The sequence below is a fragment of the Anas platyrhynchos genome, chromosome 22 (genome assembly GCF_047663525.1).
Source record: "Anas platyrhynchos isolate ZD024472 breed Pekin duck chromosome 22, IASCAAS_PekinDuck_T2T, whole genome shotgun sequence".
Classification (NCBI taxonomy): Eukaryota; Metazoa; Chordata; class Aves; order Anseriformes; family Anatidae; genus Anas; species Anas platyrhynchos.
Window position 1 is genome coordinate 2,779,047 of NC_092608.1, and position 18,030 is coordinate 2,797,076.

An 18,030-nucleotide genomic window follows, 5' to 3' on the forward strand; every position below is an offset into this window, starting at 1 on the left:
TGCAGCTGGGCTAGGCTGCAGGTCTCATCTGAGGAAGATTAACAGCTTTTTTTTTTTTCCTGCCACATGTCTGCAACTACTTCTCCTACACAGCAGCTCGGGGAATCGCTCTTGGTGGTACCTCAGGCTCTGGAAGACAGTGAGATATTTGTCCTGGGGTACCCTGCAGGACAGCTGGTGCCTTTTCACCTGGGAGTGCAGAAATCTTCCCTCACTTTCAGTTAAGTTTCAGTGTCCAGAACGTGGAAGTGCAACCTGGAGCATCAAAACCCCCTGATGTGAGGAGAAGCAACCTGCACCTCTCTGAGGACCGAGCAGTCCTGTTAATGGACCTCAAGAAAACACATGGATATTGACTAATGCTTGACCTTTCTTCTAAAGTGCTATTTAAACAGAAGGAGCCAATGCTTGAAGCATATCTCCAGCTCAGAAGATGCAGTAGCACTGGTTGCTTCCCTCTCCCATTTGCTCTCAGAGGAATAATTGCAATTTGCCATCTAAGCATTTGCTTCATCAGTTGTGCTGCAGCCAAGCCCAGACTCTGCCATCGGACTTGCAGCTTTGCACCCTGAGATTTTTGGTGCCCTGAGGAATTCTTTGAGATTTCAGGGTGTTCATTATTTCGATAACTCTTTTTTGTTACAGGAGACCCATATCACAGAGCACATCCTCACCAGAGCCCCCCAGGTGTTTAGCCATCCTGGGTGCGTTGTCAGTCTCAAGGCTTTTTGATACGAATCCTGGGAGCTCCTTACCCCTGTCAGGAGGAGGGTTCCTCACACTTGGCAATCTCAAAATTCTTCCCACACACAGCGAGGGAAAGCCCTGCTGCAGGGCTTTGTAACAGCTTCTCAGACCTGCTGTAGTCACAGCCTGGCTCTGAGTGGCCCATGGATAATGGGATCCTATAAGGTAACGAGGTAATGGGAGTTCTTTAACGGGGGCTGTTACGAGCTCTCCTCTTAGGCTAGAGAGGACAATTTGAGAGCAATCTCTGCAAGTACTTAAATTGCTGCATGGAAACTGATAATTCTGACCTCTTCTCCGGCTGGGGTTTAAGACATCCTGGCTTGTTTGAGAAGAGCACTGGATGCGAGTCTTCCTGGCCAAGGAACCAGAAGAGAGAGGTTCATTGACAAAGAGAGGTGGTTGAGCAGATTGACACCTCGCAGCATCACCTGGCGTGCACTGAGGGCTGCCAGCGGTGAGTTCAAAGCATTTTGCTACCTCCCAAACATCCCCGATCTATCGGGGATCCTGCTAGAAATCAACACGAAGGCTGCTGCGACCTGTATAAATTAACAACGGGTACACACAGGCTGGCATCAGCCCAGTTTGTTGTGGGCAGGTAGGAGGAAGGTGACAGCAACACTCTCCAGTGGCCTTTGGGATTTTTTGCTGACTCAGGTTTTGCAGAACACATCAGCGAGCGGTTGGTGCTGGATCAGGCCTTGCCAGAAGATGTCATTTCTCTTTCCTAGCTGCTCCATTGCATTTTCTGCTTTATTTGTATACAACCTTAAGGGGGCAGGGACAGAGCTGAGAAGCTCCTGCGTCAATGCTCTTCAGAGCCTCGTGTGAAGCAAACTTGTCCGAGCAGGCCAGCTTGCTCATGTGATGGAAGAAAATATTCCAGGAAGAAAAGGGGAGTTTACTTTGACTTATTATAAACAATGGTGTGAAAAGAAATAGTTTGCCCAAATTGAGCCGTGTCTGTTTCAACAAAATCGCCCTTTTTTTGCAGAGCTGCTGGGCAGGATTGGCTGTTTGGGAGCGATGGCTTGGCAATTACTTGTGAGTTTGGCTGCTTAACTGTAAATATTGCACTGAAAACGGTGGCCTAGGAGGAAGGAGAACGAGAGGAAGAATGAGCTCGGTGGGATGCCTTTGTCCTTATTTTAATGCGTTCTACCTGTAAATGTCAGTGGGTTTTATCAAAGCGAGGAGGTGACACTCTTGGAGGAAGGGTGGCCGAGATGTGACTACCTGTGGTCGTGCAGTAACCTGTGGGCAAAGCTGGGGCAGAATCGAGGTTTTTCAGCTGCTGTCTTCTTCAGGAGGTTCAAAAACCAAGGGTGTGCTGCACCTTGGTCCTTTTCGGTTTTGTGCTCAGCACTGCCTTCGTTTCGGCGTGCCCCTTGCTGCCTGTACCTACAGAGGGATGCCGAGCACCAAACCCATCAGCCGTCAGGTGAGGAGCTGGGCTGCAGCTGACGGGGAGGCAGAAAAACAGCTGTGGAGGAAGGCTGCTGGCTGTTGTTTTATTCATCTGCTCATTACCAAACAGGAGACGAGGGGCCGGGCAGCTCGTTGGGTCCGTGACCCCCCTTTTGGCGGAGGTGCAGGCGCTCCCGATGCCATCAGCCCGGTAGGATGCTGGCCTCGGGCGCCTAATGAAGGCCCAGGGGAGGGCAGGAGATTAGCTGGGCAGGCCCCTGGCCCTTTCCTGGGTGTTTAATCACAGCCAAAGGTAAACGCCAAGCCTGTCATTTAGCCAGCAAGGGGGTGTGTGGGCTCCACGGGGGTGTAATTTCCCTAATGAAAGCCATTTGACTGGGTTTATTATTTGAAAAAGGAAAAAAAAAAAATAAAAAAAATTCCAGGCTCTCAGAACCTCCCCCTTTCCTTTTCCATATCTTTATTATCAATAAAAAGAGGGAGAAAACGCTGTCTGGACTCGAGGATTTCCTTCCCATATGGAACAGATTTAGCATTCCTCGGCTCCCAGCGCTGGCACCGCACCAAGCTCCCCTCCTGCCTCCCCCCTGCATCCCCTGCCTGCTCCCCGTGTTTCCCAGCCCTGCGTGGACAGCAGGAATGCAGATGCTGTTGTTCCTGCAGTTGTTGGTTTTCGTTTCCATTTGTATTTTTATTTTTTTCTACCCGATAGAAATCCTGTTTGCAGCGGGTCGAATCGCAGGCACGTGAGCCGCCCCGCAGACAGCCCCCGATGTTTTTAGCGGCGCGCAAACTCCTCGGGCGTTGGCGTTTCTGCCTTGTTTTCCTGGGGATGCTGAAGGAGCCGTGTCCGTAGGGACTGCACCTGCTCGTCGGCTCGGGTCGCTTCCCGACGGGAGCGCTTCCCGTGGCCTGGCGAAAGCTTTGATTCCATGTGCAATTTTTTTCCATGGCTTTTATTTTTTTTTTTTTTCTTTTTTTTTTTCCTTGCAGCTCTCCTTGCCGAGGCCTTTCCATTGCTGGGATCAATTAAACGCTCACCAGGGACTCTCGCTGCGAGGAATCTTTCCTTTTCTGGCTGCCTTTGAATGTCACACCAGGGCGTTCAGCTGTTTTGACCTTGTTGCAGTAGCTCCCAGGGCACAAAACCTTTCCTAACCCTCCCTTCCCTGCTCTCCCCCAAGCCCGGTGCTCTTCGCCCGCCGCTCCATCTGCGAGCTCTCCCAGGGCTCTTGTGCAAGAGCTCGCCCCTGCTATTCTTGGCTGGGAGCGCGTGGCTCCAGGGGAGAGCTGCGAGGGGGTGGGATGGCCGGGTGGGGGGAAAAAAATTGCATTTTGTAACTCCTGACCTCTCCTAGCCACACGGAGCGGAATTTTCCCCTGCTCTCTGAAAGGGAAGAAATCCCACTACTATTTTATTTTTTTTCCCCCCCTATTTCATATGGTCTCTTGCTTTCAGGGCAGAGCAAGCAGGCTTCTGGGCTTCTCCACTCAGGAAACCTTCCACGGGTCCAGCATCATTTTCTTTCCTTTTTTTTTTTTTAATTGTAGCTGCATCTCTCCATTATTTGACTTATCGATACTTTTAAATTGCGTGTTGGTACCCCTCTGATTTTTTTCCTGGGGAAAGGAAATCTCCTCGCCTGTGATTTTTCAATACCAAGCCAACCCCCCCGCCCGGCCAGTGCTGTAAGCGAGGCAGTGCCAGCAGTCACTGCTGTCAGAAGACCCCAGCAGGGTGAAGTGGTGAGTGCTGGAGGGCTGGGCTGACGCAGGACCGGCTGGGGGGGCGCAGGGAAGAGCGGGTTTTAGGCTCCAGCTGCGTTGCGTTAGCTGGTACCATAACCCACAAAATTAATGGTGCGAAGGGGAGGGGATCCTAATGTGGGAGGCAGCTCTGCTCTGCCCCCAGCACTCACCCTTGCAGTAGCTTTGGAGGATTGCAGGGGGGTTTTACTCTCTGGCCGGGCTAATTAAGGCGTGGATAAATGATGCTCGCTCTGTTCTGTTCTCGTTTGGTTGAAAACGGAGTTATTTAACGGGGGGAGCTTCGAGTGCCGGCTGGGAGTTGTCTTCAGCAGTCACCTGCCCCTACTAAAGGGGGCTCCAAGGAACTCAGCATCATTTTGTGGGTTTTAGTTAAATCCTGCCTTGATTATTGGGCTCAAATAGTGTGGTTTTTTTTTTTGTTTTTTTTTTTTTTTTTTGTAACTGCTGAAAGTTTTTTCCTTCTCCTCGTGTGCATGCTCCCAAGGGGCTGGGAGCTCTTCACGTGGTGTGTGTGTCAGGCTGGGAAGAGGGAAAATCTGGCGAATGTAAAGCCTTGTTCTCAACTTTGGGAGGCCCCCAGTGAGCTCTTAAATGTGTGTTAATAACTGATAGTTTATTAGGGATCATTAAATAGGGTTCGGTTGATAAGATCCAGCACAGGCCAAACCATGCAGTGCTTCCAGTGCAAGTTTCATCTGGTGCTGAGTGCCATGGGTTAAAAAGATCCTGCTTTCATGAATTTTAACTGATTTTAAGTTCTTTTGCTTTTGAGATTAAAAGGTAGACAAAATTGTTCCGATGGGAAGATGCAAATGTGAAATAGTTCAGTTCAGCTGTGCTTGTGGTGCCTTTCAGGGCAATCAGGTGCTTTCTCAATTAAGCCAGGCTGCTAGCTTCGTCTTTGTTGGGGCTGTGAATTAAAAACAATCCAGGGGACTGCTTTTTTAAAAACAATTAAAAACGATTCAGGGGACATGGACAGGTCTTTCTCCCAAGTGTCTGACGTCCCCGTGAATACCAACAAATTGGAAGGTGGTTTTCTTGCAAAATACTCAAAGTTTATGAAAGGTCCCTGCCTGGATTCCTGCAGTCCCTGCCTGGATTCATGCACATCGCACTGCTCAGCGTGCCTTTTGCTACCTGCCACCACGAGCAAAGTGCCATTTGATAACCGAAGCAGCACGGCCACAAATATCTTCACCTCTGCAGGTGTGTTCCTGTCCTGTCGTCCCTCTGCACGTGGCAGAGGACTTCAGCAAAAGCCCGAGTCGTAGGGATGACTCCTCGGTGGCTTGCTGCTCGCCAAGGAGTGTTTTTTATTTACAGCTTGGACCGCTGCCTTCCCAAGTCAGTGGAAAGACAATTGATTGTAGCAGGTTCTGGAGCAGGCTTCTGGCTACCTTTGTGCTTAATTTAAAAGTAATGTGTATCTACTGGTGAATGCCTCTAAACAGATTAAGAAAGTGCAATTGATTCAAAAGTGACTATAGATGAACATAAAAGGCAAAATTGATTGTCTCGGTCTATTTTAATTTTCTGGGAATGCAGAAATGTTAACAAAAAAAAAATGCCCCAAACCTGTTGGCATAAATACAAAGTACAAAATAAACACAGATTAAAAAAAAAAATAAGCTCCCAGTGCTGGACTGCAGGTGTTTGCAAGAGAAATGCTGTGGCCCCATTTCCAGTGCTGCCCATTCGAGTTCATTCGTGTGTCTTTAGGGGAACAAATTGGGTGATGTCCACAGAGGGGTGTAGATATTTTTGTATTCTATACATACAAATTCATACTTTATATATACAAATATATATGTGTACATATAGGTATGTATATGATATATATATATATCAGCTGATATACGCAGATATAGCAGCTTTAGGTGCAAGGTTCTGGTTTTAGGAAGGCAAAGGACAAGCATTTTAAGGAGCAGGGGAAAGTGGGAACTGGTGCTCCGGGTCCGGTGGGCTGTTTCTCTCGCTTTAGTGCCTCCCTTTTTGCTGCACTCTCGCTCTTGTTAGGGCTGATGAGTCCCTGGGTAGTCACTGAGACCCGGTAACTGCTTGAAGGTACCATAATGGCCATAAAATGATTTTTAGTATCTGATCAGCGCTATTCTCTTTAGCCTGCAAAGTCACAGCAGAGAGCGAATTGCAATTATTTTGAAGCGGAAATTTGCACACCCGCCCTCCCCTCCCCCTTTAATTGTTATGATAAATTGCAACTTCAGGAAAATATATAAAGCTCTGGCGTGATAAAGCTCGTGCTGATATCAAGTCCTGGCTTTTCAGCGTGACAGAACCGTGGTGCAAATCCTGCCCTCTCTTTGCATTTCCCTTCCTCCCCTCCCGTTTTCCCTTTCTCTCCTTTTCTCCCCCCCCGTCCTTTGGACACCGTGCAGCCCAGAGCAGCTTTAGGCACGGGATGAGCTCTGTGCGTGTTCCCCATCTGCACAGGAGCAGAAAAAAGGGGCCGGGGTGGCGATGCCCACGTGTGCAAAAAATGTTTAGGGGTGGGAGACGCAATTCATGGCACGACCCCAGGCTGCAGGCAGCGAGAAATCTCTGCAAAGGGCAAGGTGAGGGGGGCTCTACTGCTGTCCAAGGGAGCCCCCTGTCACGTAGCACTGACCCCTGGCACCGTAGGGATTCACCTGCTGCAGCTGGGTCTTGGAGAGCCACCAGCAGAAGCCACAGGAATGGTGTCCCCGTGTCCGAGGCTGGGCACTGACCTTGTTGCTCTTTTCCCAAGGATGCTCTTTTCTTCTTCACGCCGCGCGAACAAAGCGCGTGAAACCTCATGAACAACAAATCCGGCTCAGAGGGTGTCTTTTTCCTCCTATACATGACTTTTCCCATTTTCAAGCCAGCTTGGCCCACTGCTCCTCTCTCGCTGGCTGTCTGCAGGTCACAGGCAGCTGAGTTCTTGGCTTGGAAGCGCATCGGAATGGAAAAGCTAATGTGCCTCCTTGGGGCAATGCCTTCCAGATGGATTTAGCTAATTATCACAACGATTAGGGCTCCCCTTAATGACCACAACTGGAAATTTATTGACAGAGGTAAACAAGAAGTTTTCGTTTCGTCTTGGTGGAAAGTTCTTAATTTGTTTAATTAAAAAAACATGGGCTCTTCTGTCACTTAGCCGTGCTCCGCGCTCCCCTTCAGAGAGCCTGACTGGCTCTCCCACCACATTTCCATTTTGCCAGGTTTATTTGGAAAGTTGGAGTTGCTGTTGCAGAGAAGATGTTGTTAGTTAAGCGCTGCCTTGCACTCACTTGACCTGTTTCACACACCTTGCTCCGTTTTGTTCCAGTCCTCCCTAAAACCACGTTCCTTCTGTAGCACTCATCTTCTTGAAGAAAGCACACAGAGTATGCAAAACTGCTTTACCTCCCCTCACTGCAGTTCCCTGCCAAGTTTCATGCTTTTGTTTGCTGATATTTTAAATTCTGTGGGTCGGTGAGGGCTCTTTTCCTGGGTTTCTAATCCAGTGTCTTCCACTGCAAGTGCTCCTCTTGTAGCTCTCTGTCTCAGTCGATCACAGATTAAGACTTGGGGTGTTTAGCTCAGGAAGATGCTATCACAGCGAGAGCTAAAAACCCAACGAGCTCCAATTTAGGCTGCCCCAGGCTCGAATCCTCTCGTGCATCAGGCACAGAGGGTGCAGGAACAGAGTCATTTATCATACGTTCTCCCTGCTGGCGGAAGATAGGAGGTTGGGAGCAGGGTCACGTTGCGCTAGGTTCCGCACACAAACACACAGGCAGCAAAAAAAAAGTGGCTTTTGCCCCCTGGGCGTTTTTCTCTGGTTTATTTGAGTCTTGTCAGAAGTGAATTGTTGGGGGCCAAACGCTGCCAGGACCTCCCAGGGGAAGCTGGGACAAGGCAAGAGCTGCCAGATTGCTCTGCACATGCAAATGAACAGTGAAAAGTAGCCTCAGTAATCAAAAATAGGGGGATGTGGAGTATTCACTGGTGTGGGAGACAAACCTGGTGGCTGGCAGAGGCGGTTTTCCCTTTGTAGTCAGAAGTGTTCTGGATTCTCTGGGTCACATCTTTGCTGTGCTGCTGCCAAAGGTTGCGTTTCACCTATCCTGCTGGGAAATATTCTGGAGAGAAGGACTGGAGCCTGACAGCTCCATCTTCCTTTCCTGTCGGTGTGAAAGAGCCAAAGTAGGAACGGAGAGGTGGGGAGAGGCTGGAAGTGCATGGCTTGAGTGTTGGAGCTGGAAGAGCTGGAGAGAGACGTGCCTCTGCTGAAAAGTCCTTTGCAAAGTGAGCGTGGCCTTTGCCCACCCACCATAGTGTGAAACCTGTGTTTTTGAGCTCTGGACAACATTGTCCAGAACAACCATTTGTGAGGAGCTTCTTGGTTCTGGGTTGTCTAACCAAATTCTCCTTTTTTTTTTCTTTTTCCCTCCTGCCCTTTCCTGCTGCAACTGATTCCGCCCTGTGGCAGAACCGAGGTCGCCTGGCAGAGAAGAGGACGATCCCCCTGCCTCCCACCAGGATCCCGAAGAAAGAGCTGACCTCGATTTTCTCGCATAGTGATGACAGCGAAGAGAGCGACAAGGGCAATGGTCAACACCCTGAAGTAAAGCAGGAGGAGGATCTCCATATCAGTATCATGAAAAGAAGGTACTTTCCTGCCAGGGAGAGCTGGCATGACAAGAGCAAAGACAAAGCGCACTGGGCAGCAGGTGACCACCCTTTCTGGGCCAACACTGCCCGGGCAGCCCGATGGAGACACCTCCAGGGCTTGAAATTCCAGTGCAAATGGCCCATTATAGCTCAGGAAGAGCTGGATCCTCTCCTGTGCTTGCTGACTCCTGTTTGGGGCAGCTGGGGTTTGAAGAGGCTTTGTACCACGGGGCTTGTGTTTGCACTAAAGGCATCTGCATTTGCAGACGGTGATTTTTGTGCCATCCCCTGCCCAGCGCTCTGTGTCTTTGTGCCTGGGGAGCCGAGGAATTGCATGAGCAAGAAGTCATCTGTGGGCCCTTAACTGGGTGAAAAGGCTCGTCTTCTTCTCTCGTGTGCCCAGAAGTTCTGATGTAATAGAAACGGGATAATTTAATGTTGGTGAGCAAAGTTTGGGGTGGAGATAGCAGTGATGGTGGTAGTTACGTGTTCTTGATGGCGTGTCAAAGAGCACAGCCACGTCTGCCTGGTCCTCCGTGGTACAACGGGAGATGTAATGGAGTTGCAGGAGGCAGAGTCACTCAGGGTTACCTCAACACTTAATATTTTGGTTACGTCTTGCTCAGCACCAGAGATGTTCACACCGGAGCTCACGCAGGGTTAGAGGAGGAGGAGGAGGAGGGATTGCTCTAAGTTACATTCAAGTAGCTGTCAGCTGGGCTCTTGTGTCAGGCCTTAGTGCCAATAATACTCAGCTGCAAAATTTTGGGTTCTCTTCTCCTTCACAAGAAATATGGTGTTTAGAAGACCTGTAACTACAGGAGAATAAATACCTACAGGTGATGTGTCTCAGCCTCCCATGCATATCATTGCAACTCATCTTGATTGTCATCTCTCTCTGATGCATAAAATCACTCAGATCCTAAGACAAGCCCTATAAAAACAGAGGAGTGGAAACCGAAGGCATGTAATTGCTTTTCTTATGTTTTATGTGTTCCTCGCTCCTGAGTAGATGAGCTATTTCCCCTCTTGCCTTCCAGCAGACGCTGGTACATTCTGCAACAGAGAGCTGGGAAGTAGGGAGACAGCACCGTAGCCGGCTCTCCTCATAAAACCCACCTGTAATTAAAGTCTGGCTTTATCATCGCAGCTGTCCGAGGGCCGTGGCCGAGGGTTATCGCTCGGAAATGAAGAGGTGGCTGGGGACAGCATCGGCCCTGCCTGTGCGGGCAGGAGGCGCGGAGGGGAGGGAACCCTCCTCATCAGGTTGGGGAAAGTGCCCTTCTTCTCCACGCCCCCTTTAATTATGCTCCTAATTCTGCAAAATTACAGCGCGAGATTTTTCTCATTAGGAGGGAGAACATAACGAGCGTTTAATTGATACGCTGGGCCCCCAAAATACAAAGTGCTCTTATCCTAAATCTTTAATTACTGTAATTGCTTCGCCTTGTTTATTAGGAAGTGAAGACAGAAAAATACTCGGTGGTTTTTAGGCAGCGGTCCCCCAGCTTATCGCGTCTGTTCTGCACTCCTTCGAGTCCTCTTCTCTGAAGGTCCTTTGCTTGAGCGTTGTCTCGATTCCTTGGAGGATGTTGTTGCCTTTTCTTTTTTTTTCCTGCTGCCCTGGCAGGGAACATCTACCGCTCCATCCCTCGGCGTTTCCAAGCGCTCTGCCCCCTGCAAATAGCCGGTCCCACTAAATCACCCCCTTCTCGTGGTGGGGGAACACCGACCGTTCCCAATTGTTGGAGGGCGAGGAACGGGGAGCAGCCTGAGGAAGATGCAGGTGTGATGGGGCTGGCTCTGGAGGCAGCAGCACGAAGGCCAGACAGCTCGCAGACACGACAGCTGGGGCCCGCCGGAGCCCGCGCCCCATCTGCCTCCTGCCTTTAATTCACCTGTTGTGTCCTCCCCGCCTGGTGCTGGATTGGGCCGAGGTTTTATCGCCTCCCACTGAGAGGGAGAAATAGGTTAATAGCAGGAAAACAAGGTCAGGGCCTGAGCAAACCTGTGGCTTCCTCTCCTACCCCTCACGCACGTTGATTTTATGGTTATAAACAGCGGCATTATTGCTGTGGATGTCGTTGCCTTTTCTTTTTTTTTTTTCTCCGTTCTCAATTTCCTTAATATTGAGCATTTCCTTCCATCATTGGCACAAGGGGATGCTTCCTGCTGCTCTGAGGTCTAGGCATCGGTAAAGAAGAGGCCCAAGGGATTAGAAAAGGAGCCAGAAGCTCAGTTTCTTGCTCAGTCTCTCATCCTCGCCTTTGCCACTTGTTTCACCCGTGACCTTAGGCATCTGCCTGTGCTGATGGCCTTCAGAGGAGTCCTGAGGACTAACAGCCTGCCTCGTGCTGTTCTTGCAGCGTTGAAGTCGGTGCCTTTCATTGCGTGCCAACTTATTTCCCTACCAAGTCCTTGCAGAGCCGTGTCACTGCGCTGTCCTGCACGTGCGGGACGAGTTCGGCACACTAATGAGCTCAGCTCATCTGCTTTGAAATCCAGGTGACCCAGGCTTAGAGGGGGACGTTTCTCAGCTCGTGGTGAGACCCCTTGAGTCCTCCTGAGCCTGCTTTGCAGGGTGTGCTAAGCAGCCTTTGTGGTACGCCTCCTGTCTGGAAAACAGGGGGCTTAAAATCTTGTCTCATATAACCAGAGGCGTCTGCTGAGCTTGATACCGTAGCTTGATACCCAGACTGTAAGCACTCAGGAAACAAGCTCTGGAGATTATTGGGACAGTGCTGCAGAAGGGTAACGGCCTTTTCCCTTTGATCAGAACCTGGGCTCCAGAAATCTTGCTCCTGTCCAACCTTCCTTAGGGCAACGTTTGCGTTGCCTTAATCACTGGGTAGGTTCAGCTGGGCTGGCACCTGCTGAGGATGCTTGGCTGGCTACGAAGGTGGTTTTTCCTATATGGTGAAAGGGATGGTATCGATATAGGGCATTTCTGCACTGATGGATGCACCTCGGTCACTGGTGTAGTTACTAACTAAAAGTGATCCCTGTCCGTGGCTTAGTTCTCCCCTCTCTGCTTTATCCGAGACACAAAATCAAGCAATGTAGAGAGATTTGAGACTACAAATTCCGTGTTAACTTCCTTACACTCATTGGGAAACTCTGACTGGTGTTATTGGGAAATGCGTTACCTCTGCAAAAGCCTGGGAGCTTTTCATGTTGAGGTTGAAGCTGTCAACTGAGGCAAAACTTCAGCTGAGGTTGAAGTTTTTGATCTGACTGACCATAAAGGCATCGAAGGAACCCTCATGGGATATTAAGGAAATACGTACATTGGACTAAGTAATGGCCAGGAGAGGTACAAAAGGACCTGTATGGTGAAAATGCCTTTAAAGTTCATTAATTTAAAAAAAAAAACGAGGATTGGGAAGAAAAGTAGGAGCAGATTGTACAATGAGAGCGCACAAGGGGCTGGCTTCCTTGCCAAATATTGCTCTGAAAGAAAAGCGATTTTGAGGAGAAATAAGAGAAAAACAAAACGTTGTCCTGCAACAGCATGCGTGTGTGTGCTCTGGGGAGGTTTCTGGAGAAAGGTGCCTCCCCCTGCCCCTAGCATCCCCCCCCTCTCAGCGTTCTCGCTCCCCATCCATTTTCTGATGGCGAAATTGCTGCCCTCCGCTCGGCCCTAATGGCTCGCGGCTGTCAGCCTCTCCCCCGCCTGCCTTCCTAAGTGGAGAGCTCTCTCTAATATCCCATAAGGCTGCTGCTCTTTGACTCCCTAATTGATTGGAGATCAAATCCGAGCCCCCCCCGTTGTATTTGCCGCACGCACCTGCTTGGCATTCAGGGCCACGAGGTCCCAGCGCCTTCCCCGGTGACGTGCGGGGTGCGCGGCACCGCCTCTGCCGCCCTCCTCCTGCTTGGCCCCTTCCCAAAACTCCCCCCCTGGTGCTGCCCTGGGGGGGAGACCCTTGAGATGCCCCCCTCCCGGAGGAGCTCGGTGGATGGTGTGATGCCCACAGCTGCTGCCAAAATCCCTGGGGTCTGGGCTGGGTGGATCGGGCTCATCCAGGCGGTGTAGGGCTAAAGGGAGAGCAGGCACGGGGCAGAGCAGGATGCTCTCTGGGCTCCAGCCGTGAATCAGGCTCCTAGATTAGACCCGATAGCCCTCCTCCTAATTGCCGTGACTCAAAAGGAGGGGGCCAGGGCCTCTCTTAGAGCTGGAGAGAGATTTTAATGCTTTAGGACACTTTTCTTTCACAGCCCCCACTGGCTATTTTCTGCTAATTGGCAGGTCAAAGCCAATCCCTTCTTCCTTCCTCTGCAGCCCTTTATTTTCTCTGCCTCCTCTTTCCTCCCCCTTGCTCTCTTTTCCTCTGAACCATGCGCCACTAAATAACAGCCCCCGTATTCAATAAATATATTAAAGATCCATCTGGGAAGCGAAGGCTGGACTTGGTCCAGAGTGCCAGGAAGCATGTCATTGACCTAATGAGGACGAATATTTGAGGTCGGGGGGGAGAGAAGGACAACGGTTGCTCGTCAGGGATGTTGCAGGATAAAATAGAAGATAGAGCAAGAAATCCCTTCATGCCCAAGAAAGAGAGAGGAGACTGGAAAAAAAGGTGAAGTGTGAGAATGAAATCCTGACCATGGCAGGGAATGGCCGAGACGCCCCAAATCCTGCTCTCAGCCTTGCTTCCCTGGAAGAACTTGATGATGATCTTGAGGTCTCTTCCAACCTAGAAATTCTGTGATTCTGTGAACTGCCCCCTTCATGGCCTGCACGAGCTTTCAGTGCCCCCTTTCCCCAGCACTGCCCCTTCAGTGCACCGCTCCCCTCCACCAGAGGAGCTGGGGAAGCCCTGGGAGTATTTTTCTCTCTCCTGGCAGCTGGGGACCCGTGGCTGTAGCTGGATGCTGCCCGCTGTTCTCCACGTTCCCACAACGTTTGGAGAGCCAAAAGGAGCAGCACAAAGCGAGCTGGCCGCGGGGCAGGGGCTCAGCTGCAGGACGGGGCTGCTGCTGCTGGCCCTGGCGTGGCAGGGGACGCCTGGCTCCATCCCTTGGCCTCTTCCATGGTCGCCACGCCGGTGCTGGAAGCCCGCAGGGGCCTCTAGAGTAAAAAGAAATGACAGGGAAGGAAAAAAAACAGCTTAAAAATTAAAAACTATCCCAGCTGCTCTCCCATGTTTTGCCAGCTCTGTCGCTTTCTTTCCTGGGTTGGCTTCTCATTCCTGTGCAGGCTCCAGAGATGACTCGAGCAGCCTCAGCCCTTCCTGTTAAATCCCTTTTTTTTGGTTTCACGTACGTTTATGAGTGATTTCACTCTTGGTACAGACCGAGCCCTGACACTCAGGTCCCTCCTTGCTGGGGTGCCCGACCCAGAGGTTTGTGAACCTTCTGCTTACACCCTCCGAGTGCCTTGGCCCTGCCTTCGATGGGTTCCTGCTGCTACAGGACCCATCGGGGCATTTTTGTGCTGGATTCCCTCTACCTGACCACACTACCCCTGAAATCTTGGGATGGTGAAGAGCTGGGAGAGCTGGAAGCGGCCGCCCTGCCTGCCTGTTTTTAATTTCCCCCCCCTCCTTTTCTGTTATTAATTTGTAAGGAACCATCTCCCGCTCACCATTCTCTATACGACCCAAGGACGGGCTTGTGCAGCTGATAGCTTGCAAATTATTAGTAATTTGATTTCAATTGGATGAATAACCCGTTAAAGCAAAATGTACATTAGCCTCAGCAATCTAATTGGTGATAACGGCGCAGGGACGTGGAAGGAGTGCTTGGTTCTGCTCCCCGTCCCTCCCTCCACCCCCCCAAAAAAAAAAAGATAATTAGGATTTAATTTCATTCTCACCTATTCATTTGTCTAAATATGGGTGTTTAATTATCCATCTCGGCAGATAGCTGTCTCTGTGTGGATCTGAGCTCTGCCTTTCCTACCAGCCCGTCCCTCCCTGCCACTCACCGCTCTCTGAAGCCGCGTCCTTACGCTTTGAAGCTGAGCTGGGCGAAGCCTCATTAGGAGCCCTGCCTTCCCCCGGTGCTCAGCACCGCTGGGCTCCATCCAGCCTGATGCAGACCACGAGGAGCTGTGTTTTGTGGAGCTTGCTGGTGGACCGGGACCCCCGAGCACCCCGTGGCCCACTGCTGGACCCCAAACGGTGCTTGCTGCCTTTCCAAATCGGCATTTTTTTTTCATCAGGAAAGGGACCGTGGAGTTTTAGCTAGACAAGCATGGTGTTTAGCCTACCTATAGCTCAGCGCCAAACCCTCTGGTGGGATGATTGTCCCTTTTCTCTCGCCTTTTATTTTTTGAGAGCACCGAGGGATGTTTTATAGACGGAGACAGGAGAAGCACGAGGGCCCTTTTCAGGCTCCCTTTACCAGCAGTTGGTGGCTGGGCAGCGTTTGGAGCTCTCCCCACTTCCACAGTGCAGCTGCTGGGGTCTGAGCGGCCTCGTGCAAGGTGCTGAGCTGCAATTAAAGGGGTCTCCTGGAGGTCTGTGTGTGCAAGAAGTCAGGGATTTTATGGAGCAGTGCAAAATCAGGCTTCCCACCCCCACCATGCGCACTCTGTTCTGTGCCAGAAGGACCAGGAGGGCTTGGGCTGGCTTCAGTTTGCTTTGGATTCACATCAGCTTACCTGGGAAGTCCAAACGTGTCCCAGTCGGACCAAGATCTGCTCATGGAGATGTTACTCGGTGCCCCCATTTGGCCTTTGCTTTCCCCAAAGTTCTCCAATGTTGGCTGAATTTTAACTTCGAAGAACAATCGTTACCTGCTGTAGGCTCAGGAGCTGGGATTCACCTTTTGCCACTTCTGTTTGCAAATAAAAAGCTGGGAAGATGGAAAGCTGGGAAGGGGGAAAGCTGGGGTAGGTTTTCTAAACCGTTGCATATGAGGAAAGGGTAGAAAAGGAAAAGCGAGGTACACGTGGAACTAATAAGTACAGTTCTGAGCACAGCTTTATTGCTGGAACTTAATATCTAATAAAATCTAACAACCCCCTAAAAGAAGTACTCACCCCTGAAAGAACCACTCGGAGAGCACAGGTCCTGCAGGGAGAGCACAGAGGACAGGGATGGTGTTAGTAAAACCCCGTGTGAGTACAGCCCCGTGCCTCGGCTGTGGGATTATTGCCGTGCTGAGCATTGCTGGCAGCTGATTTCTGAACCAGGCTGCAGCAGGGGCACCCGGGCAGGAAAGCACTTGAGCAGCCACTCAGCCCTGGGTTCCGTCCCATTGACTTCCCCGCTCATGCTTAAGTGCTTGCTGGCCCGATTCAGGGCACATTCAAACCAGAACGGGGCCCTTTTGCCTCGGCAGCCTTTGGATCAGGCTTTTCCTGGACCCTTCAGCCACACGCGGCTGCTTCCTCCAGCTGGGGACAGGGGCAGGAGCGCCGCGGGGACGCTCAAAATGCGCAAAAACCCATTTGGCCTCGCCGCGTGTGATGTGTGCCGGCGCTGCTCTTCAGTGCTTTTTGGGAAGCCGGGGCTGCAGGAGCCGAGCTGCAGGCTCTCAGGCAGATGCTGAGAGGGAGCAGCATCGTGCGAGGAGCTGGGGCTCGCGTGCGGCTTCGGTCTCAGCTGGCTGGGCTCCTCATCAATCACGCCGCCGCTGAGAGCCACTGGTGGGCACAGCCCTCCTCGGAGGTTCTGCCCCCGCTATCCGGTGGAGACGCTGGACCACAGAAGGTCTCAACGTCTGCCTTAGCCCCCCGGGTCGGTGCGGATGCTGTCCCGTTGGAAAGGGTAGCAAAAAGGGGAAAAAAATCAAAAAAAAAAATCAAAAAAAAAAAAGTAAATGACAAAACCCAGCCCCCTTGGCTGCCCTGCCTTCATTTAGGATGTTGTTCATCTCGGCTCTGCTTTTCCTGCTTGTCAGCAGGCAGAGTGACAGAGTATGTGAAATTAATTTCCGAGGTGGGAAATTGCTAATAATTTATTTACAGCTGGGGCGGGCGCGGAGGAGGGAACGCAGAGCAGCCGTATTTGGGTTCTCTTCATGAAATGTCACCGCTTAGCCCTTCCCGCTCCCTCTGAACGTGCCCTCTCGGTTGAGACAGCATCTTGCAGCCCCTGTGCCTGGCAGGGAGCTCACCTGCGGGTCTCATTTACGGCTCTGGGAGACCTGCTGGGGGAGCTGAGCCCCTCGCAGGCTGTGGCAGAGGGGTTGGGAGCCCGAGAGGAGCGCGGGTGGGTGGTCGTGATGGAGCTGCTCTTAAAATGGCAAAGAGATGCAGCGTTCAGCCTGTGCCATTGACCTCTCTGTTTGTTTGTTAACAGGATACACACCCACTGGGATTTAAACATCTCCTTCCGAGAGACCTCTTGCAGGTACCATTTTGGGGCACCCTCTTTGTATGGTAGGCGAAGAGTTTCTGCTATGTTCCTGGCGTGTGGATGCTGTCAGCTGTAAATGAACATTTCTGACTGTCGGTGCTGGGGGGGGTTTCTCTTACTCCTTTCTTCCTTTTTCTCCCCTTCCCAAATACCCTTCCTTTTGTTCTTTTATTTGGGGGAAAGTTGTCTTTGGGGGGAAACACTTCTGTGTTGGAAGGGAGAGTTGATTAGCCTTGTAAAGAAATTAGCCTTGTTTTTGATATATGCTTGCTCTAGTCCCTTTTTGTGGGATTGGGGTGGCCCCAATGTACAATTTCACAGCTGATACGAGAGGCTGCAGCTCATTTGCAGAAGTGATCCTTTGCACAAAAGGCTCACTGAAGGCCAAGGATGCTCCCGAGTCGCTCAGAAACTTAGCTTAAAGCATTGCAGCCTTAAAAGGTGGGCCTGTGGCTGCAGGGAGCAAAATCACTGCATGGCAGTGCTTGGATAACAATATGGTAACGCTGAGCCACCCTGCTCCTGGAAAAATGACATCTGTAGGCATCCAGCTGCTGTGCATAGAGGTCATACTGCAGGAGAAACTCCTGGAGCCATCAGGACTCTGCTTTTTGCAGGGTGAAGGCTGAGCTGGCCGAGCTGCAGCTGCAAAATGCGGTGCAAGAGTATTTACGTGGTAACTTGGGAGAAAGTGGGCATTGAAAAAAATGAGTATTTTATGAAGCATAAGTAAAAGAAATCACATTGAAATCGGAATTGTAAGAGCAGAAGGATTGCCAAACCAATCCTGTCTGTTGGTTTTGAGGGCTGGTTTCCTGCAGTAGCAGATGCCCCAACAAGGTGCAAGTTCCTGAATCAGAGATATCCAGTTACAAATGTTAAAATTGCGTTGTGACCTCTGATGTGGTCAGGTGTTGCTCTGGGCATTGTGTTCAATAGTGCGTTTTCTGTGTTGCTAGTGGTCATCAACTTCTCTAATGCTTTAAAAAATCTAGCTGAGGATACATTTGAAAAAGAAAACTGGAATTTTGAAGTTCCCATTCTAAACTCGGTCGCCCCATTTGGGTGAAAAGGTTGAGCCTGGCAGGTGCTGCTTGTTTTCTAAAACAACGACAACAAAAAAAGATCTGTGCAG

General features: G+C 50.8%; 1 protein-coding gene across 2 annotated transcripts in view; it reads left to right on the top strand.

The window, feature by feature from the left end:
* SAMD11 (sterile alpha motif domain containing 11) overlaps positions 1-18,030 on the top strand; it is a 200,034-nt gene that overhangs the window by 126,271 nt on the left and 55,733 nt on the right. For both annotated transcript variants that reach the window (XM_038166518.2, XM_072026846.1), the window contains exons 14-15: positions 8,405-8,583; positions 16,839-16,889. In XM_038166518.2, the coding sequence (XP_038022446.2) occupies positions 8,405-8,583; positions 16,839-16,889 (230 nt within the window). The remainder of the gene's footprint in view (positions 1-8,404; positions 8,584-16,838; positions 16,890-18,030) is intronic.